Source organism: Tachypleus tridentatus, chromosome 1 (assembly GCF_004210375.1).
Source record: "Tachypleus tridentatus isolate NWPU-2018 chromosome 1, ASM421037v1, whole genome shotgun sequence".
Classification (NCBI taxonomy): domain Eukaryota; kingdom Metazoa; phylum Arthropoda; class Merostomata; order Xiphosura; family Limulidae; genus Tachypleus; species Tachypleus tridentatus.
Window position 1 is genome coordinate 42,971,057 of NC_134825.1, and position 23,436 is coordinate 42,994,492.

The window sequence follows — 23,436 nt, forward strand, 5'->3', positions numbered from 1 at the left end:
AATTTAAAAACAGAAAGCTATTTATCACTTAAATTAGCTAATTAAAATGTTACTATTTAAGCAAATCTTCAATAAAAAAAGAAAATATATGTATCAAAACGACCGTTTGAAATCAATGTTATTCTGGGAAAACTTCAGGTTAAAATCAAAATTTAAGTTCAAAAATGTTTTAAATCTCATTAACTTTTAAGTTAACAGTGTTCCTCTAGTTCTTTTCACAAGGGGATACGCTCCCTCCATTTCACGAAAGCCCCCCAGTGGCACAGCGGTGTGCCTGCGAATTCTCACACCTAAAGACCGGGTTTCGATACCAGTGGAAAGCAGAGCACTGATAGCCAATTGTGTAGCTTTGTACTTGATTCAAACAAACCAAAACTCAGAAAACCATCTTACGAGAGAGACAAATGTTTCATTTCGTTGCCAATGTAATATCTATCTTAGAATATAAACTTTCTGTCATTAGAAAATACTTTCTTGCTATTAACCTTGTGTTCGTGTTCTACTTTGTTAAGGCAATTAGCCTTGTATAATAAGGTTTATTACATAGTAAAACAATCCTCCTTTGGTCAATGGTTAGCTTATGGACTTACGATGCTAAAATCCGTTACTCGATTGCACGCAGTGGATAGAGCTCAAATATTCCATTGTGAAGCTTTGCGCTGAAAGCTTAAAAAGGATATACACAGTCCCCATCAATCATAACAAAATGTTATTACATTATCCTAATTCTTTAATTCCTTTCGGCAATGGTTATATCACTATAAATTCATACTCACTGAGATCCTGTTGGGCCAAGGATATGAAGAAACAGAAAGATCGTAAGTGTTCTGCCTATAATCAGAAGAAGAAAACAAAACATTTTTTTTTAGGATAAGCGTATGTCCTGTGTTCAGGTGAATATTGAAATATTGTTCACTAATGTTCACTTCGGCAAGATTGATAAAGAACAACCATTAATGTCGCTGATGTTATTAAAATTAAGCCATCTTCAAACGTAATTGACATCACAAATATTGTTTTAACGACACATTCGGCAAACATAACTGAAACAAATGAATACTCACAAACAAGGAGGACCACATCGAGCTCGACATAAGGTCTTGGCAATGTCTTCGTGAAACATGTGTGCACACATTTCTAAAACAGGGCATACGAAAACAAATAAGATGTAGTTCAGTGTCCTAAAAAAAGGGTTGATTTATTATACACTTAAGTTAACCATACTTAATAACAGTGATGTCCTATGTCGCGCGCTGCCTTTCTAATTACCTTCTCCCTGTCATTGGAATTTCCATTGTAATATGCTTCTGCGAAGAATGATGAGATCAGTCTGAACCTGACCAATTTTTCCACAGACCAGACACAGATGCTGACTTTATGAAAGAAAATAAGCAGAACACGGAAACAAAAACATCGAAATTGAATTGAAGGGATTGGTGAGTATGTGACTGAACAAAATTGCTGCGATTTCAGTTTCTTGGGCCATCTTTCTCATGAAAATAGCCATTGATTTCAAGATGTAAATAAAATCGTGAACACTAGTCAACTTCAGATCTTTGTTTATTTTTTGTAACGGTATCGGAAAGTATGTCTAGTTTCATTACAATGGTTTTTTTTTATCGAAAGATTATCCCTTGAAATATAGCCTTTTCTCTGCAGTTGTGAGCATTGATAGAGACTGGCTTATGAAATAGATTTATGTCTTTAGAAAATAACAATATTTTATGTCATTTGAATCTACACCATTTGAAAATATTTACGTTATTGTATAAGCGTGCGCAACTAGTTCAGATAAAGTGTAATTTCTTTTTGTACAAGGAAATAACTTTATAACTCACACACAAACACCAACAAAATTAATTAAAAATTATTTGCTAATGAAATATCCTCATACGTTACGAATTAAAACATAAGATATCTCTTTGAAAGAAATATAAATCGCAAATGAATGCTTAAAGGTAGAGTAGTACTATAAAAGTTATATATAATATTTTCAAGAACATGTTTATCAAACGTACAGTGGATTTTCATTACTTATGGCTAATTTCGATGTATTATAATACGTCTTGGTGTTATCTCATTACAATCAATACATGTTTTAAGGTCGTAGTTGGCTAAATATGTTTCTATTTAACTTAATTATAGGGTGATTATAAGTTTCTGAGTACAAATGATACATTTTGTCAAAAAACCTGGTATCAATAATTACTAAAGGTTATTCTTTATCAAGTTTGTTCCTATATAGTGAGATAATGATATACAGTGATTAACAGATACGTGGCTTTTTGTTAACAATAATTAAAAAAAAAAAACAGTAGATATCTGAAACCACAAACACATACAATTAGGGTCTGTTCCAAGCTAGTGACATAAATATATTACTTTATTACACATAAACTGTTAGGGGAGGTTATTATTTGTTGATATAACATGACCGTGGGTTACATTATTATTTGTTGATATTATATGACTATGGGTTGCATGATTACTTGTTGAATGTCTTGGCCAAATGCTTGCATACTTTTCTATACTAATGTTATTGTCAACATACATGGAGCAGTTATTGAGTAAAAACCCGGATAGTAACAGAGAAGATAGCGAATGATCGAACAAAAGTGTACTTATTATTCTGGTCTTTAAAATTTGTTTAGAACATTTGTTCGTCAACACACACATCTGCACTGTATAAAAAGATGTGTTTTTAGTATAATCTTATTCGAAACAGACCAATGCTAGGTTTAGATAATTTATCTGTATTTGATGTGGAGTCATGTCTCGTCACGTGTCAGAAGTTACAAGGCTTCAAATTCTTCTACTGTCCAGAAATTGTATGAACCAAACTGGCATTGCCAGGCAGTAGAGTACATCCAGTATATTATATCCAGAATCTGGAAACGGCATCGGACTATAGGAAAAATTATTTGGAAAAGACTACTTGTAGATGTTAAAAAGATGACAGAGGTGATCGCGTTTTGATCAGATTAGAATATCAAGATTGTTGGATATATAATACTGTTTACTTTAAGAATTATTATTGAGTTTATTTAGTGATTTGATATTTAATAGTTATTTTGTTTTCATAACAAGTATGTTAAAGTTAACCATTTTAAAAGCAATAGCTGTGACAAGTTTCGTTACGTTTATCGGTACGAAACGTATGTTGTGTATGCAGTATCATTGTCGTACTAGGCTTTAAAAATATTGTTGACGTAATCTTACTCGAAGCTTACAAGTGTTTCTTTTATCTGTTATAATGTTGGTGTGTGTGTTTCTTACAGCAAAGGCACATTGTGCTATCTGCCGAGTCCACCAAGAGAAATCGAACCCCTGATTTTAGCATTGTAAATCCATAGACTGTGGGGACGTATTATTGGTATTAGAGAGCTAAATAATTTTGGTTTGGTTTTCATGGAAGTTTTTTGTAAAGTTGAACGAGGGCTATCTGCTCTAGCCAACCCTAATTTTTAAATGAAAGACTAGAAGGAAGGCAGCTAGTCATCATAATCCGCCGTTGATTCTTGGGCTACTTTTTTTTTACCAACGAGCAGTGGAATTAACCATTACATAATAACGACCCCACAGCTGAAAGGCTGAGCATGTTTTGGGGAGGAGAATTCTAACTCGCGACCCAAAGGTTGCAAGTCGTTCGCCCTAACCACATGACTATGCCTAGTCCGGATAACTAGATCTAGATTTTTATATCGCGTGTTATAAATACGTGCAGATACAGCAAGTTAAGGAACTCAGAAAACAATTATTTAGTGATAGAAAACACGAAGTTAATTAGCGTGTAAGTGATTAACCTTAACAGGTGATTTCATAGTTGTATTGTAATGAAAAATATAGGAAAAAATAATTTGGTTTGTGAATTGACTTCTAAAGTAACTGAACCCGCTTATGTCAACATTTGAAAAGTAAAGAAAGGGAGAGAGAATTATTTAAAACTCTGAATACAGTTGTTGTGATCAACCAAAGAAGTGAAGTCAGAATCAATTAATTTAATGAAAGTGAAATGATTATTAGTTTAGCCATAACGGGTGATATTTTAAAGTGGTTTTCCCAGATTAACAAAAACAATAAGGGTAATAGTGTGTCTTGTCAGAAGGTATTCTAAAGTAAGTGAACCTGCCTGTGTGGACTTTGATGAAAAGGAACCAATTATTTAAACTTCTGGATATAATTGTGATAACTCATGAAGTAACGTAAGTGAATTTATGGTAGATTGTATAGTAAGAAACAAAGTAGCGAAAAATAGCTCATCGTGTTAGTTAGGTTCTAAAATAACTGAGTCAGTCTATGTGTGAACTTTTGACAAGAAAAGATAATTATTTAGATACAACTGTAATATTCCATAGTGTGAAGAATTTCTGTACATACGTTTGACTCGTTTTGAATATATTTTAAAACAAGTAGATTGTGTGCTGTACTTATATTGTTGAAGTTAATGCCAACAAGTCACAGCTACCTACTGCAAAAGAAAAGAATTACAGCTCATATTAAAATCTGACGGGAATGGCATGAACGCATTCATTAAAGAATATACAAAGAAATAGTGAATAGAAGACTGACCAAATTAGGCTATTTTACAAGAAGGGCTATCTGCAAACCAATATTAACCATAATTCACCGCCGTCACCGTGTTACTTGAGCAAGACAGCAAATCAACTTATAGTTAGACCACTGGCGACATGTCATTTTTTCAAAGGAGTCCTATTTTCGACTTGTTAAAGCTAGTGGAATGACTTATGTTTGTCATTTGCTTAGAGAACAGATGAGGGAAGAGTGTTTTTCCTACAGGAGATGATGCAGCATATATATCTGGGCAGCTCTTCATCATGGTGGAAAACTGCTCTTCATATTCTCCAGGAAAACGTCAATGGCACTTCCGCAAGAATCATATGGAGATGATAGATATTCTATCTCCTTGGACAAGGTTTGAAAATAACTTTTTGCTCCAGGATGACAATGTCACTGCCCATAGTGCGCATATTGTACAAAATTATCTCGACCAGTAGGATGTTACAAGATTGTCAGGGACAGTAAAGTCCCCAGGCTGTAATCTCATAGAGAACTGCTCAACAGAACTGAGTCGGAGAAGCTAATCACAATCCTAAAGTAAGTATTTGAATTGCAGCGCCTTCTAGTGACAATTAGGAATGAAATCAAGGCATATTACATCAATGACCTCATCAACAGCATACCACATTGTCTTGCAGAGATTATTAGAGTATTGAGTGGACCAACCAAGTACTTAATGTTTAACATTAATTGATATAAGGTTACAAATGCTATTTATAATTATTTAATATTTTTTTTCAGTATATATGTTTTGTTGAGGCTTTGTCATGATAGGTGAAATACTGAATTACACGTCTGATACAACTGTCTGTCGTTCTAGTGAATCATTCATGATTTCCAAAGAACTCGTCTCTATACAAATTACATATGTAGATGTTTAATATAGCATGCATTTCTTAGTTTGACTACACTAAATGTATTTGTATCCATCTTAATATTACTAATCTTATTTGTTACAAAACATACAAAAATTTGGCCAAGACTAAATATGACTATGGGTTGCATGATTATTTGTTGATATTATTTCACTATTGGTAGCCCTCCCCCAGTGGCTCAGCGGTATGTCTGCGGACTTACAACGCTAAGAACCGGGTTTCGATATCCGTGGTGGGCAGAGCACAGATAGCCCATTGTGTAGCTTTGTGCTTAATTCAAAAACAACAAAAACACTATTGATTGCATTATAACTTCTTGATATTATGTGAGTGTGGATTATATCTTCCTAAGATAAATAGGTTGATATAGGCTGTAACTTCGATTATAATTGATTATCTAAACATTTTTTACACAGCCTTCAAACTAGAATAAATCATATTTTTCTTTGTTACCTAAACTAGAGATTATATTACCGAGCCTGTTAGAAAATTAACTTTACTTTGTGTTTATGACGATAGAGTTCGTTTCTCAAGCTAATGACGTAAGTACGATTTACACTTGTATCAAACATACACACTGGTTTGCCAAATGACGGGTATAAAACTATTCATTGGTGTTAAGAGCTTGATAACAATACTTAAATAATAGATAGGTTAACCACAAGTATCATTAGAACGTAATAACTTTTCACTTGGAATTTGAGAAAACGCATTAAAATCAGCTTTGAAATAAATCTACAGTAACGTTACATCATCTCATGATTTATTCTGCAAATGGGCCCCGTATGTCAGAACGTTGTAGAGTGTTCTCCATTAATAAGGGTACTCTTAACGGATTGAGATAAACACACAAACTGCACATTAGCTCCATGTACCATTTAATGTAAAATCTGCTGCGCTTAAGGTGTTAATTAATTGTCGCACATTTTGTGATAAAATCTCTTTCACTGAGCTTCAAAAAAAATGATAAAACATAGATTTGGAGGCAAGTAATTAATAATGCGACGATGGCACTTCAGTAGAAAGTACTGTGGTAAGTGTTATGAATATTTTGAACATTGAGCGTGTGGATTATTTGCAAATTTTCTACCTTCCTACGTGCCTGTAGGCATTAAGAGATCAGAAATAAACACAAGAATCATGGCAAAGTTGTTGTTTTTTAGCGAGATAATGCTTCTTCCTTGATACATTTATCATATATACTAATTCGTTCTTCACAGTTTATACGTATTTATTATATATTTATAAAATAAATTCCTTTGAGTTATAAACAGTGGGTTAAGACAATAACCAAGTTTGGTTTTCCTCAACTCATTGGATACAGTTTCTAATCGCTGAAGGTAATGAAGGATAACATCTATATGGACATTATAAACATAACTATGAGTATACCCACTTCAGCTTTGAATGTGACTTTTTTTTTACTTTAATTTTTTAAAATGAGTAACGATTTATTTTTATGTTAAATAATTGTTATTTATTTTACTTACTAGCACTTTTCTTCTCTCCACAAGAAGGTGCATTTTTTGCATAAATTGGGATGTAAGGAATATCAACTTCACCATCAACACATCCACATTTGGATAGAGTTTCGTTAAGACAGCATTCCTCATAACATTGCTGAAATCAGAATGTCTAAATCAAATATATTCTCAAAATCGGAAGAATGGGATATCAACAAAGAATTTATTTAGTCAAAATATTCGCTAGACTCTCACGTTTCAAAATTGAATTTTTTATGTGCAAATTACATCTTATACAAGTGAAGCTCGTTTCGTGGATATTTCATGTTTTAAAAAATATAAATTTTAATTAAGACACTACTTTATTTCTATTTCATTTTTCCATCTTGCATTAATATATTTTATATTTTACATGAAATACATTGTACTTTCCTATAAACAGAATGACAATAGATTTAATAATGGATTATTTCACTGTTGTCTCTTTTTTTTTTAGGTACTGTAATTGGGTTATCTTTTTTTTTGTAAGTTAGCAAATTATTATGTTATTGTTTTTTGAATAGCAAAGAAGTTATTTATTTCGTGTAGTTCATTAAGATTTTACTATTTATTTTGTAAGTTAGCTTTTGTAAATTAACAGGGTAGTGGGTTTTTTCTTTTGAAATTAAAGACTGTGATAACATCTATCTGTCCCTCTGGGATTCAAATAAAAAGTGTTTCTCTCCAATATTGATCATTTTAAGTTTTTAATTATGTTAGGTGATCAAATGTATCTCATTATGATCTCTCTTTGCTCTTGTAACTAAGTAATTTAGATTTTATAACGAAACACGAATAGAATGTCTTGTATTTAATTAAGTGAGAAAGACCGAGGTTTGTATTCTCTTCACTCTTTCCTTGAACTTTAATGGGTTTTCTCTTGGATAGATAGTCCGTTAACACTTGTTAAGGTGTTGTGCGTAGTTTGTTTTAATTAGCTCAGCATGGATTCGTTTATATTACACTTGTTTACGATTTGCTTGTATGAGAAAGGTATGAATGTGGCCATTTTTGTGTTTTACTATATTATAAGTAATAAGTAAGTAATCAAATTTTAACATAGTATTATGTTTTACCTTTTGTGAATATTCGCCAAGAATATTCCTGTTCTTTCCCAACTGTATGTAATCTGTACAGTTAGTCTTATAGGGTGCAGACATCAATCGTGTTGTGGTCTGTGAAAATATGTAAGGAAATTAGACGTGAAAATAGTTGTTATAAGAAAATATTCCTGATAAACTTGAAAAAACTCAGATACAGTGGTAACATTTAAATATTTGCAAAGGAAAATTCAAAGAAAATGTTCATGTACTTGAAATACGAAAATATTCCAAAAGAGCACTCTTAGATTTTAAATGTTAAAACTTGCTGTCACAGAACAGTTGGTTTGAAGTAAATTAAATAATGTTAGATTCAGAAGTTCAACTTTCAAGTCAGGTATCTTTTACATCTTGAAAAATACCCATAAGGCGCCATACTTTTCCTATTTTAATCTACTCTTATTCAACTCAACTATTGGGAGAGATATTTTTCAAATCAAATTCACTTTCATATTTATTTTACATGCAGAAATTGGTTGAAAAATTCCTAAAGTTATTTTAAAAATAGAATTCTTGTTTACATAACAGTAACTAGTTGTAAGAAATACACAATAGTTTAGTCTGTTTTATTTATTTGAGTATAAATTGTAAAAACAAACACCAGAGTTTAAGTTATACGTCTTCATAGCCTTTAACAGATATTTTTAAAATGACCTAAAAATAAGAAATCATTTTGACCTTGATCTGATACTAAATATACTTGATGGCAAGATACTTACAATTAACTGTTAAATAGAACTATAATCAACATTAAGCTTGTTATCATATTAAGTTTTAGTTAGTGCAGAATGACCTACTAACAGTAAGTCATTTTTCACCGTTTTGAGTCTGTTATATAGGATAATTATAATACTGCCATAATTCGAAAATGAAACTTCCCAAAGCAATAAAAGCATGTAAAAAACAGTCAATAACTGTTAATAAGTGATGACGAGAAAACCCACTTGTAGAGAAAAATATATATGTAAAAACGGCTGGTTTCAATTTCAAGACCACTTTATTCCTACCTACGTAAGACCGACTCACGAACACCACAAATTTACGGCATCTCCAAACCTCTTAAACCAGATTGTCCATTACGGCCAATAATGTCCACATATGAATCGTTTAATTACAAGCTTGGTAAATGCATAGCATGGGCATTCTCCAAATATGTAACATCAACCAGCTCATTCATCAAAGACTCTTTTAATTTCAAGTCTAATCTTAATCAACTTAATCATAAAGCCTTAATGGCCAGTTTCGATGTTATATCCCTCTTTACAGAAGTCCCATCCGCTGAAGCCTGCAAGATCGCCTTGGAACTCTATATCTGAGACCATAACCCACCAATAGTCATTCCCAGCAACCATTTAGCAACCCTCGTAGAATTCACCACGATGAAGACAAACGTCGTGTTCAACAACCATAACTATATACAAACAAATGGCCAAAGTATGGGCAACCCAGTATCACTAATAGCCAATATTTTTATGACACAAGTTGAAACACAGGCAAGTAACACAGCATTACATCCACCATTATACTGGAACAGATATGTAGAAGACACGATTGCAGGATTCACATCTACAGAACACACACTTAATTTTTTTCAATCACATTAACTCTATACATTCCAACAATATCTTCACATCTGAACAAGAATAAAGCAATCAAATATCATTTCTTAACCTCAAAAGTACAAGAACCGATACACAATTTAAAACAGAAATCCACCAAAAATCACCCATACTGGACTATACATTCCTTGGGACTTAGCACATGAAACAAAACAAAAACTCAACATACTAAGAAACCAAATAAATACAGTCATAAACCTATGCTCGCCGGATAAAATTAACGATGAATTAGACAAAATAAGACAATACTTTATCAACATCAATAAGTTTCCTCCACAAACCGTAGAAAACGTTATACGTACACACCTTGACAAAAGGCAAAATCAACTAACAAATGTAAATATACCCCACGATTTAAAAAATCACTAAACCATATATTCCCGACATCAGCAGAAAAATAACTAAGATTTGGCAAAAACTAGTAACAAAATATGACATTCCAGTTAATACCAAATTTATTCAAAAGCCAGGCACAAAACTGAGGTCTATACTGTGTAAAAACATTATTTATAAAATACAATGTGATAACTACCACGACTTCTATATTGGAGAAACAAGTAGAAAAATGGAAACCACATTCAAAGAACACAAAAAGTCACCTTCACACGTTTTCAAACACTGCAAATCAAATAAACACGGCATAACCACAGAAAATACCCAAATACTAAATAGAGAAACAAACAAAAACAAACACAAAATTGAAGAAGCCTTACTTATACAGCAACTCAAGCCCAAAATAAAACAAAACAAAGAAACACCTTTACACCTATATTAATAAATATAATCAAACATCTAAGCACGCCCTCTACATTCCTACACTCGGTTACACAACCACTTTCAAACATTTGGTCAGCTATCGGTTACCTTTACTTTGTGAACCTGACGATGACCGAAGAAGATCGAAACGTTGTTCGCTCCTATACATGAAAAAGTTTTTCAGCCCAAACCAGCCGTTTTTACATATATAATCATAACTATTATATACATTGAATAAAAATTGTTTTGTCTCAGCTTAAAGTAAAAGAATGTTATAAAACTACCTGCTTAACAGAGATTGTATATTCATATCCTACACGAAATTCTACTCCTTCACGATCTGGACTAGGTACGAATTCTGGTGAATGAACAACCAAGTGTCCGCCAGGCGTTTCTTCGAATGGATACTCATCGGCTTCCACATTTAACAACAAGACTAGTCCCTTGTCTTATAGTGATAAAAATTAACAATTGTAAATAGAATATTTCATAAATACTTGATAAAAGTAAACTCACATAAGTAAACATATTTTTAAACTTAATTAACACTTACTAACTAAACGAGAGTTCTCCAAGAGCAAACAGTTTTAAAAAGGTCAGTTGTTTTATTACTCTAGTTCATTGGCAGCATATTTATTATTCTCAAAGGTAAATTTTTAGAATGAATATTATGCTTGAACTTTCTGAGAATAACAATTTCCCTTCTATCTTTGTATAAATCAGTTTTGTTCTAATGCTCTAAAGATTTCTTGTTCCTTATATAAAATGACAAAAATAATTCTTTCTTCCTTTAGGTGTGTAATTTTAAAACGAATATGTAAGTATCTGTGAATAACATTTTTGAATTTCTCTAGTTATCCATGAATCTCTAACTTGACCATCCAGAATCTAAAGTGAAGTACAAAAACTCGTTGTTATAGAGCAGGGGTGTGCAACAGGCGGCCCGCGGGCCACAACCCGGCCCGCCAAGCCATTTAGTGTGGCCCTAGTTGTTGTAATCTAACCATGTGGCCTGATCTGTAATCCAATGCGTAAATTATATTCGAACACGAGGATTAAATCATCGACAATTTAAAACTTTTTTAGATGAGCTGGACAGTGAGTATTCAGATGTTTTGTACTTCTCTGCTGTACGTTGGCTTAGTAGAGCTGCTACTTTGAAGAGATTCTGGAATCTGCGAGAGGAGATTAAGTTCTTCATGGAGAGCAAACGTTAGAATGTGGACTTCTTGAGCAATGAGAACTGGCTGAATGACTTAGCATTCCTCACAGACATTACACAGCATCTGTCTGATTTAAACTTAAAACTACAAGGGAAAAGTCAACTTGTGAATAAGTTGTTTGAGCATATTTGTGCTTTTGAGAAGAAATTGGAACTTTTCCAGGTTCAGTTGAGAAGAGCCATATTGACCCATTTTACATGTCTTGCAACCAGGATATTGGAATTTCATAATCTGGATTGCACCAAATATGGAACCAGTGTACAAAAGCTGCGTGATGAGTTTGCAAACAGATTTCCAGATTTCAGACAAACTGAAATTGTTCGCTCAACCTTTTGATTTGGCAGTGGAAGACAGTCCTGATGATTGCCAAATGGAACTCATTGAACTGCAGGCTGACATGGACACTAAAAGGAAATTCTCTGAAAACAGTTTGCTAGACTTTTACAAACTCTGTGTACGTGAAAAGTTTCCCAATTTGTCCCGTCATGCACAAAGAATTGCCTCCCTTTTTGGTAGCACCTACTGCTGTGAGCAATTTTTCTCCAAAATGAAGCTCATCAAAACCAAATGTAGAAGTCAGCTGACTGATGAACATTTGACCAGTCAGTTAAGAGTGGCAACCACTTCTGTCAAAGCTGATATTGACAAGCTCTGCAAGGACTCTAAATTTCAAGTGTCGCACTAAAATGATCACTCATGCAAAAATATAAAATATTATTGCTTGCATTTTGAGATTTTTTTTAATTTATTGTGCATGTACACGAATAAGCTTGTTTTTTAAGTGGCCCCGCTTGATTGATGAAGTTGGTTATATGGCCCACCGACGAAAAATGTTGCACACCCCTGTTTTAGAGCAAACAATCGGAATTGGTACTTCAAAGAATACAAATTGTAGCTTTCGTTTGCATAACATACATTTATTATTACTTTGATTTTCTCTAACATTATTCTAAAATATTTTTCTAGGCCTAAAGCTTTATTCGGAATTACTTCTTTAAAAAAGTATAAAAATAACGTCTTTCGACAAAATTCAAAACAATCACAAGCAATTATCAACAACCATTTGAATTACATGAACATTCTAGAAACCTTTTCATAATAACTAGTTTACGAAATAACATTACGATATGCTACAGTAATACACAGCAATATTATCTAAAGATCTATTTTATTCATAAAGGCATTTTTCGTGATGGCTTTCACTTGCCGTAACTGACATCTAGATTCGAATCATCAGTATCGTGCAAAACCATACATTTAAATAGTGTCTAACTTGCATTGATTGGTCCTGTTTAACACTATTAGCCTATTACGAACAAATAATTTCTCTGACTGATGTCCATATATGACTTTATGTCTAGTGTGCGTATGAAATCAACTTGCCTAATAGATAACCTACAATCGACTTATTTGTCTGGCTGACTCGTTTCATGTAATTTTGAGCAGAGCGTGACTTAATGGATAGCGTGCTAGGACTGTGTATCTTTAGATTCATGATCCGCATCTTGCCATCTAAAAATAGGGATCTGTATTTTGGGATTTTAGATGTACTGTAAGAGTGAAGATCAATTCAGGTTACACTATTTGATCAGACAAAAATAGTCCAAGACTTGACAGCGAGTGCTGTTCATTAGTCGCATCCACTCTACAATTTATCGGTTCAAAGTTAATGATAACTGAGGTTATATAATCCTTGAATACTTTTGTGCAGAAATTCTAAAGCAAAACAAACGATCGGATAGCTGAACGATATATCGCATTCGACACGTCAGTGTAACTGACTGATGCATTCTACTCACCAATCTAGCTAATAAAGACCTCCGATCCCTCTGCATAGCAGATACCCCCACACTCAAACTATAAGAATAGCGAGTATGTATTTTGGCTCACTTGTCTAGTATATACATAGCCAGATGTCATTTACGTAGCTGTTACCATACCTAGTTTCATCTGTCAAGTGATAACGTAAACTACGATAAAGCACCAAGATGGCACCTTGAACACAAGTCCTCTTCCTTAACCTCTACCTTATCCAATCGACTCACCTCTACCCACACTCCAACGGTTGCCCATCGACTCCTCAATTATGAGTGACTTTTTATTTCTCCAGTGGGCGTTAAACGTAAAGCAATTGGTGTAGAAGAGGGTATAGAAGTGATCCCAGCTAAACAAAAAAAAATGTAATATAACTTACTTGATTAAAAAACATTTCAATCACTCAGTATATAGGTATTTAGACTTAAGATCTTCAGAGATTGTACTAGTTAGAGCAACTTTTATTCATTGCTCTTTTATCACTTTATAAAATCATAAAGTGAGTCAGTTCTTCACTAAAAATTTATTTTATGAAATGTGGTTTTCTTAAGTTAGTTGAAGAACTGTAGAACTGTCTTCATTTACATTTAAACTTTTCAAACCTTGCAGTTAAAAAAAAAACACTTAAACTAAATCGTTGAGAAGCTGTTTTGTGTTCCAGCTACAGGTTTATCTTAATCTTTAATCAATATGATACGTGTTCTGGTGCGCATTCAACGAGCATTTGGCTGATAGATCCGGTCACAGTTGTTGCAAATAACATAATAAGCTAAACACTCAGCTGTACTGGTGAAGTGAATATTCATAGAATACGTTTATTTAGGGCCTCTAACAGATATTCTATTATTAACGTGGCTCGGCACTTCAACAAAGTTGTTCATTCTCTTGAGAACTTTAAAGTGCCCCTTCTAACATCAATAAAACAGCCACAGTCTAAAAATAAATAGCTTTTAAATAAAGTTGTTTACGTTTTTTGGGTATTAATGAACGACTCAAATTTTTATAATTTTTTACATACCTGTTTCATATTACCTTAAAATATTTAAGTAATTTCTTTCTTTGCTATGTAAAGTTGTTCTATTTTTCTAATAGTTTTTATACTGTTTTTTTAGTTACAGCTTTATAATATTGTTTTTGCTAAATTGTTTGATTTTTGTATTTACATCTTGCATTACATTCTGTTTTCGTGTACAGTTTCATTTAAAAACGTTCCCGTAAATGTCATTAACCGACGAATTTGTTTCTGGCTTGAAAAAGATCATTTTCTCGAATCGTCACTATAGTTTTTAAAACTGGGACAGCGATAAGTTTTCGGATTTGTAACGCTAAAATCAGAGGTTTAATTCCCCTCAGTAGACACAGCAAATATCCCGCTGTAGTTTTGCTATAAGAAAAAGCATGTACTTTAAAAAGTCTAATATCTTTGTTTTATCACATTCACATTTTTATACTTATATGTACAAGCAAAAGTACTTGTCCCCAGTGAGAGTAAGTTGATCTGTCAATCTGATCTATTTAATAGACATTATAAAGTTTGACTGCATTGCAATTTTTTTCTTCTTCTTTAAGTTATGTCATATTTTGATATATGAATGGTAGTGTTATTTATTCCTAACAATTAAGTGTAGAATATCCAGCTTGCAAAACAAAATTGCCACCAACATTATTCATGTCTGTTCTCTCGTCATTTCAAAAGTGAATGTTGAGTTTTGTCTGCGTGCACAGCTTTTCAAACCGGAGAAAAACTAACTCTCGGACACACACCACGGTTCGCAATGTACATGATATTTAAGCATAACGTTAAGGAATGAACTATCTGAACAAACCACGAATTTTAGCGTTATAAAATTTCAAGTTTACTAGAAAGTCCCTGGAGAAAGAAGAAACCACAATTAGAAATCGAAACAAAGCTTTACATTAAGTTGTTTAAGTTGTTGATTTCAGAACAATTTCTTGCTCCACCACTCGTCATATTTTTAATATCATTTTAATAAGTTTCATCCTAACAAATTACGCTTTTTAAAATACGACACAGGTTGGCATTAAAAATACAATCTCGATATAAATTTCTTCTTTGAAAATAAACATGATCTGATAAGAAGTTCAAGGTGGGAAAAAATATTCATTGTAAAGTAATGCTTCAATACCTGTTGTAAGTACTCTGAACAGATTGTGTTATTTCGAATTCATAGTTAGAGGTATTAAGCCGATTTAATTTTTTTTCCTTATCCAGTTACAAGTAGTATCTTCAGTGAGGATAACTTTTCGCATACCTATCACATTCTTTTAGGTTGAAAGTACAAAAACTTATGAAGTGCTCCTTTTGATGCCCCATAGCAATTCGTCGTTCACGTGATAAAACATCCAAGTAACGCCAGCCTCGATCTCGGTATTCCTTTAAAATTAAATGGTTTTAATATACTAAAGTATATAGACAAAAAACAATGTGTATGTGTAATACAAATACAAAATATAATATTAATTACAGTGATTGAGAATAAAAACATATCGTGTGTGCTTTTCACTATAGCTCTTATTCATTTAAATGATAAACACAACCTTAGCTGTTATTTCTGATAAAAAAGAGATAAGGAAGCGGCTTCAAGCCATATGGTGTAAAATTTTAATCCTATTTTGCAAAATAATTGAAAATTTCAAATATACTATTTCCAAATTAATAATTAAAAAGACAAATAACTTTTTCATTTTTATTAAGCGAATCAAGCATTTTTACTAAACTCTATTATTTTTAATATTAGTTTACAAATAATTATATATAAAACAACAAGCTTGTACAATGTTTCCAAAGAGAAACTGGAAACAAAGAGGTCACAAAATGTTATTGAATCTTTATTTTTTCGTTAGGGTGTTAGAGTTGTTCCATAACGTTAGAATTATGCATTATTTGATTAATATTTGCAGATAATAATAAAGGTAAAGTTAAGTTATCATAAAACTCAAGTATTTTAGACATATTATGTTACCCTCCATTTATTTAAAGATTCAAAGTAAACATAGCCAGTTATCTCGTGATACAAATCCTTAAGATTTGCGATACTTCTCATAATTTACTAAATGATGGTTGTATCACATGTTTAACTTATCTTGAACTGAATTGTCAATGGAAACCTAAGAAACTAAATAAATATTTTGTCAGCTAGAAATAAATATCATGCGTCAAGTAAATTTAACCTAAATACACAACTTTGTCTGAAATTTGGGAACAAAGGAAATAATAATACTTTAACTGGAAACATTTTACTAGAAATAAATAAAATTACAACTACTTAACTCGATGTTATTATAAGAAGAACAGCGAAACAAAACACACCCACACTCATACTAGAAATAATAAACTAAAATTATTTTGGTTTAACACTTTGTTAAAAACATAAATTTATTATTTTACATTTAGAACTGAATGTCAAGATTTTACTTAAGAAAACCAGTTTTTATTGAAGAAATGGTGTGATTGCTATAAAAATATACAGACAGTTCCAAACAACAGGAATGGTGAACAACTTATAACAGTCAGGGCCTACTACACTTGTATATAAAATATATCACTATAAAGTTTTGAAAAGATATGAAAAATTAAAATTTAAAAACACGAATACAAATTATTAAGTATCAAAAGTAGGTGTTAAAATCCCTAAAGATACAAAATATAACTAAAACTAATTTTCATACACAAAGAACTGGTATAACAGTCAAAAACCTATTAGAAGGCTATATAATAATTCCTGTCTACCCAAAGAAACTGAAAAAAAAAAAACATTATAGATTTTCCAATAACTTCTGAGAGCTTCCTGGAGTAACCGTTATATCTCCTATTTGATCTAAGAAATCTACTTTTTAGGTCTTCTTTTACACGTAGTCTTCACTAATTGTTAATAATTTACCTCACATTTCGAGTTATTGAGACAGATCTCGAGGTGCAAAGAATCTTCGGCAGTTACTTTCAGGATACAAAACAGTAAATAACCGCAAAGTTTCAGCTACATATAAGAATGGATTAACCTGATAACTTTGGAGTGAGGACTTGTATGCACAAGATTATAAAAATACAATAATTTATTCAAAATCATCAAGTAAGACTAAACTTTCTTCATCAAGTATTCTGATCACTTAACGTTGAATTTTACAGGAAGTTTACAATGACTGGAATATAGTATCAGTTTCTCAGTTTTACAAACAGCACACAATTACAATAAGATGGCTAGAATTTATTGGTGCAAAATAAATTAGGCTTTCTAAATTATTTTTATAATAATCGTAATTTTATGTCTATTTATCCATATTAAATGAAATAACAACAAATAATATGCCATAAGACTATAATTATGTACTTCCTTGAGTATTTTCACACTTCACGGTTCGTGCATGCATCATAGCTCTTAGGTCTACAAATACGAATACTTCGTAATAATATGGGCTGTCATGCACATTGCAGTACAAAAAAGTCGCATTTCACTCCCTTTTCGAAACTTTCTGTTACAATTTCATACAGAATAGCCAAAATGGGTCATGAATAAAGGAAAACAGATTTCACTGTAAGAGTGCTACTGTCTGACTGTCTTCCATCCGATCAGTTGTTCCATGTTAAAGAGGTTATACTTGTGCCCTGAAGGTCTCTATCCTGGTAGTTTAAGTCAGCTTAAAAGTATAGTAAAAACACATTTAGTTTATTTACAGTTTCAAATTTAGATGCGCTGATTATAAATATATTTTGTATAAATTATTTACGTATAAATCTTAACGCATCATATAGAGAGCCAATTAGATGTTGAGTCAAGAGGGCAATTTGTTCTGATGTAAGTTTGCATTATTATTATTCATTTTACACTGCATTTTAAATATTGTCAAAAATAACTTGCAGAATATATATACATGTATCTTTTGACAAGTTTGACTTTACCACACTAGGCATTGTAAAATCTTTATTTTGGTACTTGTTAGAATGATTCACATCTTACCAGTTACCTCTTTCTTTCTTTGTGAACCTGACGATGACCGAAGAACGTCGAAACGTTGTTTGCTCCTCTACGTAAAATATTTTCTCAACCCAAACGAGCCGTTTTTACACATACAGATACACATCTTACCTCATTACTTTCTCCAATCTGCACATTGCACTTCATGTTATCTTCTTCACACCATTTGGATTTTCTAACTCTGTGGAAATAATTGCGTGTAAGAACTAAATACGATCTTATACAAAGCATCTTTGAAACTTCTTTCTGAAATTTATACACAAGCTGATTTTAGAAACACTTAGCAAAATACAAAAAAAGAGTTGCAGAAACGATTGATTAAAGTATTAAACACACGCAAAAAAATAATTGTAAAACTAAAACAGCAGAGATATTTATTTAAATGAATCTGCCAAAGTAGCCATGACAAAAGAACGATGTTAAGATCGTGTAAGAAACTGGCCTAAAGTTGTTTCCTCAAATACATTACATTTCTATGTATACTTTATTCAAGAACGTTCTATAGCAATAAAGTTCAGTTATTTAGCCCATATTGCTAGACTGTTGTTTATAAAATGTGTCAATAGAAAGGTTGCTGTTAAAATTGACTCCTCAACAGCAGATGCTGTTTTTATGGCATTTTGGTTTGTTTGTTTTAAAATAATGTATAAAGGAAACAACTTTTCATATCCGAAAATAATCCTTCATTAATCATGAATTTACATAACGTCCATCCAGGATACGGGTAACCCAGCTAGTGTACATAAAAACAATAAAAAACTGGAAAAAAATTTAGTCTACATTAAAGGCTCGTATCTGTTTTTACAATATCTTTCAAAATTAGCAGTCAGTACAGTTTAAAATGCATAATATTTTTAAGCTATCTCAAAAGTTTTAGATTAAACATTCTTAACTATGAACTGACAATCAAGCTCTTGAAATGACTGGAAAGGGCGTGTCAACAAGAAATGAAATTTGTGAACCTGACGATGATCGAAGAAGGTCGAAACGTTGTTCGCTCCTCTACATAGTGCTTTCTCTATACATACCAACCGTTTTTTACATAAAGTTTACAACTCAAATTATAACACTTTAAAATAATTTTTCAATAACTTCTATTCATCAAATCTCACGTAAGATTTATTTACGTAAAATAATCCTTGAAACCTACCATAATAAGAATAACAAGGTACAAGTCTACTAGTTGAGACTAAAACAGTCAAACGTAGTCGATGTGTATTATACATAAAATTTAGTTTAACTGTAACATGTTTAAAATGTCACCAGTTTGAGTTGGACTTCGCTAAAAGTTTCATAATAAAACAGTATTAGCAGAAGTTTTAAGTATTTTCACTCCATATCACATATTTAGATATTTCATTCATACAGTTGGAAGATAACAACACATCTTTTATATATTGCGAAAAAAACACGTTAAGAACATGTTTGCACATAATAACAGATCATATATATATATACACTACAAAAATCTGTGTTGGAATATGACAGCAGAAGGAAATCATGTTGAGAACATGTTGAAAAATAACAACAAATTCTTTGTATATCTCAAGTAAATCGCGTTAGAAAATAAAAACAACAGACAACAACGTTACAAAATAACACTAGGTTGTATATGTGTGTGTGTGTGTGTATTATGTTGGAAAGCTGACAAAAGTACTAGACTATTCCAAAATCTAGAAGTATTTCTCTTTTTCTATAACTTGCCTGACATTGCCAGGTGGTTTAGGCGTTCGGCTCCTGATTCTAGGGGTGCGGGTTCAAATCCCGGTCTCACCAAAGATGCTCGCCCTTTCAGCCGTGGGGGCGTTATAATGTGACGGTCAATCCCACTATTCGTTGATAAAAGAGTAGCGCAAGAGTTGATGGTGATGACTAGGTGCCTTCCCTCTAGTCTTACATTACTAAAACAGGGACGGATAGTACAGATAGCTCTTGAGTAGCTTTGCGCGAAATTAAAAAAACAACAACAAAACTTTCTCTATAATTAGTTTGTTTATTTCTCATTAAGAATGAAATTGCAAGAATAAAGGCAGTTTATCAACAATCAGTTTTCTGTTACAGGTAAACACTCCTGTGATACGACTCAAAATTAATTATAACAGATAAATTTTAATTTAATGTATTGTTTTCAACATAAAAATCTTTCACATTTTTCCGGTTTATAAATGGAAAGCAATGTTTTAAACCGGATTATCGTTTACGAACATTAGGAATATTACTGTTCAATCATGCGTGAAACATTGATTTCATCCATTGTTTTGGTAGAACGATCAAAAGTTTCAGATGGATCTAACTTGAAAAATAAATCGGTTAAAACTGACTATCAGTAAATTAACAGTAAGTTTATAGACTTATAGCTCTGAAATGTGCAGTTCGAGTTCCCACGATGAACAGAGCGCAGATAACACATTATATAAGTTTGTATTAAGAGAACAACAATGCTACTAAAACATTTTCTAACACTTTAAAGTGTGTACTTACATAGCGCTCATATCTTTCCAATGCAAAATATATATACAAATTTATCTGTTAAATTGAATGCTAAAGTAAGAGTAGACTGGTCATTTTATGTTAGTTTTTAATTCTATAGACCAATATCTATACTAATTGGTTTTATCAATTTTTCGTTTTCATGAAATTCTATACAACATTGGTATATGTTACGCATACCTGTTGTTATTACACACGGTGACAGCTGGAAACATTACTTGGCCAATATTTTTTACTTGTACCTCAACATCAGTGGCATAGTTTAGATAAATGCCCAAAAAGCTCAAAGTTTGATAAAAGAAGCCAAATATGCAACAGGCAAAAACCAGGCCCCATAAAAATTTTCTACAAAATGGTCTGTCTGATGCCATTTGTGCTATGCCATTGATGCTGGATTGGGTCAAGATACTTTTTAAAAAGGACGCAAAATTCCTTTTAACTGAAGAGATGTAGACTCTATTTTCTCGTCGTTTTGACTGCAGAACAAAGTTTGGCTCCAATTCCATTCCAGTCTCTGGATCTTTATTGGTCATTCTGACAACTCAAAACGGAGGAATTTATGCTCTACCTCGGATAAACTCCTTTATATAGGTATTGTGAGAGCGAAATAATATTTTTTGAATATAGATCTCTATGGTAACACAACAAACAAACTCTCGGTTGGTTAAGGTTCTCTTAATTACACTGAGACATACAATAGCATAATGCTTCGATATAATTAATTTTTGTTGATAGTTTAAAATAACAGTCAAGCCTAAAAGAAATCACTTGTCACTCATGTAAAACCTCACAAGAGTGTATATGAATTATGCGCTGTTTTCACATCTATAGAGATAGCTTTAAACCCACCAATCACGTACTTCCTTATCAATGTATGGTCGAGAAAATGATGGGACTGAAGTGAGAAAGAGTATGAGTCTGCAAAAATTGTTAATTTTGCGTGCATAAAGCGACACAATTCTGTTAGTAGTAGCTATTTAATATACTGCAAAGTCCAATAGATTGTTCAAACTTTCATGTTGTTCTAAAGGCACAAAAGCCAAAAAATACAACAAAGCAATGTTGAAACATTGACCGAGCACTAATTTTTCAATCACCACTGTAGTTCATTACTCATTATTACAGCCTCAGTGGTGATCTTTTCTCTCATTTCCTGCTTTGTTGAACATCACCTAGTTAACCATATCTGTAACAATAAACATTATACGAAGGATTGAGTTTATTATATAAAAACAATTTTGTAATCTCTTCATGCCATTAGACTCCATATCTTTATATCCGGTTACGCTGGCCGTGTATCTGATCAACAGCAAGGCTTCCATTACAACAGATTCCTTTCTAAGGTTGTTACGTACAAAGCACACCACTCCCTTCTGATGGCTTTCAATAAACAATCTAGCGTACAAAACGACCATAGCATCTGGCAACTTGACAGATGTCTTCATATAGAATATTAAGAATACCCGTTCCAATTTTCAGCTGCTTAGGGTATGCGATGATTTAATGAAAGGAATGACTAGAAGCCTTAGCCTGGTGAATTCATTCCCTATTGGTCTCATTTTCAGATGAAGATCCCTCTCGATCAAATTGTACACTGTTTTTCCCTTCTGTCTGACGTTACCCCCCAGTGACACAGCGGTATTTCTTCGGTATTACAACTCTAGAATCCGGGTTTCGATACTCGTGTTGGGCAAAGATCAGATAGCTCATTGTGTAGCTTTGTGCTTAACTTCAATCTCTCAATCAAACCTGTCTGGCTTTTACAGGAGTTTTGTAGCCTGAATCTGAATTGTTTACACATACTTGTCTAACGACAGTAATTATGATATTGCATTATTTTAAGAGTTAGCATTACATATAAACTAATTATAGAAGTAATTTTATCGAAAAAACTTGTTTTGAAATTGATACAAACTATTTAACTAATTTTGTTTTGTTTGTTTTGAATTTCGCGCAAAGCTACTCGAGGGCTATCTGCGCTATTTAACTAAGTGTTTAAGACAAAACGTCGTTAAGTACGGTTGTATTTAATAGTATGGATCACGATGAAACAAAATGATGGCTATAAAATCGACTGTTTAAAGCCACCTTTAAAATATCTGAATATTCATAATGACTATATTATAGTATTGGATGAGAAAAAATGAAACTTAATGCACTTACTTATAAATCGGCAAAAATCGCTATATACTTGTTTATGGAGTGAATCAAATTTTCATTATTTTGGTAATTTTCTTTTAGGTAAGTAAGTTTTTTTAATTAAGCACAAAGCTACTCAATGGGCTATCGGTGCTCTGCCCACCACGGGTATCGAAACCCGGTTTTTAGCGTTGTAAGTCCGCAGACATACTGCTGAGCTACTGTGGGGCTTGGTAAGTAAGTAAACAAGTGATTTTTCCAAACAAGCATATAGAAAAAAAAAACGAATCTTATCGGTCGAATTCTTTCATAGAACTCTCCCGTTTGCAGTGTCAATTTTCGATA

The 23,436-nt window shown here is 32.5% G+C and overlaps 1 protein-coding gene across 1 annotated transcript in view; it reads right to left on the reverse strand.

Moving 5' to 3' along the window:
- LOC143232384 (bile acid-sensitive ion channel-like) overlaps positions 1 to 21,485 on the reverse strand; it is a 31,333-nt gene extending 9,848 nt beyond the window's left edge. The window contains exons 1-8 of the mRNA XM_076467746.1: positions 21,133 to 21,485; positions 18,574 to 18,643; positions 15,742 to 15,863; positions 13,699 to 13,817; positions 10,715 to 10,878; positions 6,944 to 7,073; positions 1,065 to 1,137; positions 777 to 831 (exon numbers count right to left, since the gene is read on the reverse strand). Of these exons, the coding sequence (XP_076323861.1) occupies positions 777 to 831; positions 1,065 to 1,137; positions 6,944 to 7,073; positions 10,715 to 10,878; positions 13,699 to 13,817; positions 15,742 to 15,863; positions 18,574 to 18,643; positions 21,133 to 21,485 (1,086 nt within the window). The remainder of the gene's footprint in view (positions 1 to 776; positions 832 to 1,064; positions 1,138 to 6,943; positions 7,074 to 10,714; positions 10,879 to 13,698; positions 13,818 to 15,741; positions 15,864 to 18,573; positions 18,644 to 21,132) is intronic.
- Positions 21,486 to 23,436: the final 1,951 nt, after the last annotated feature.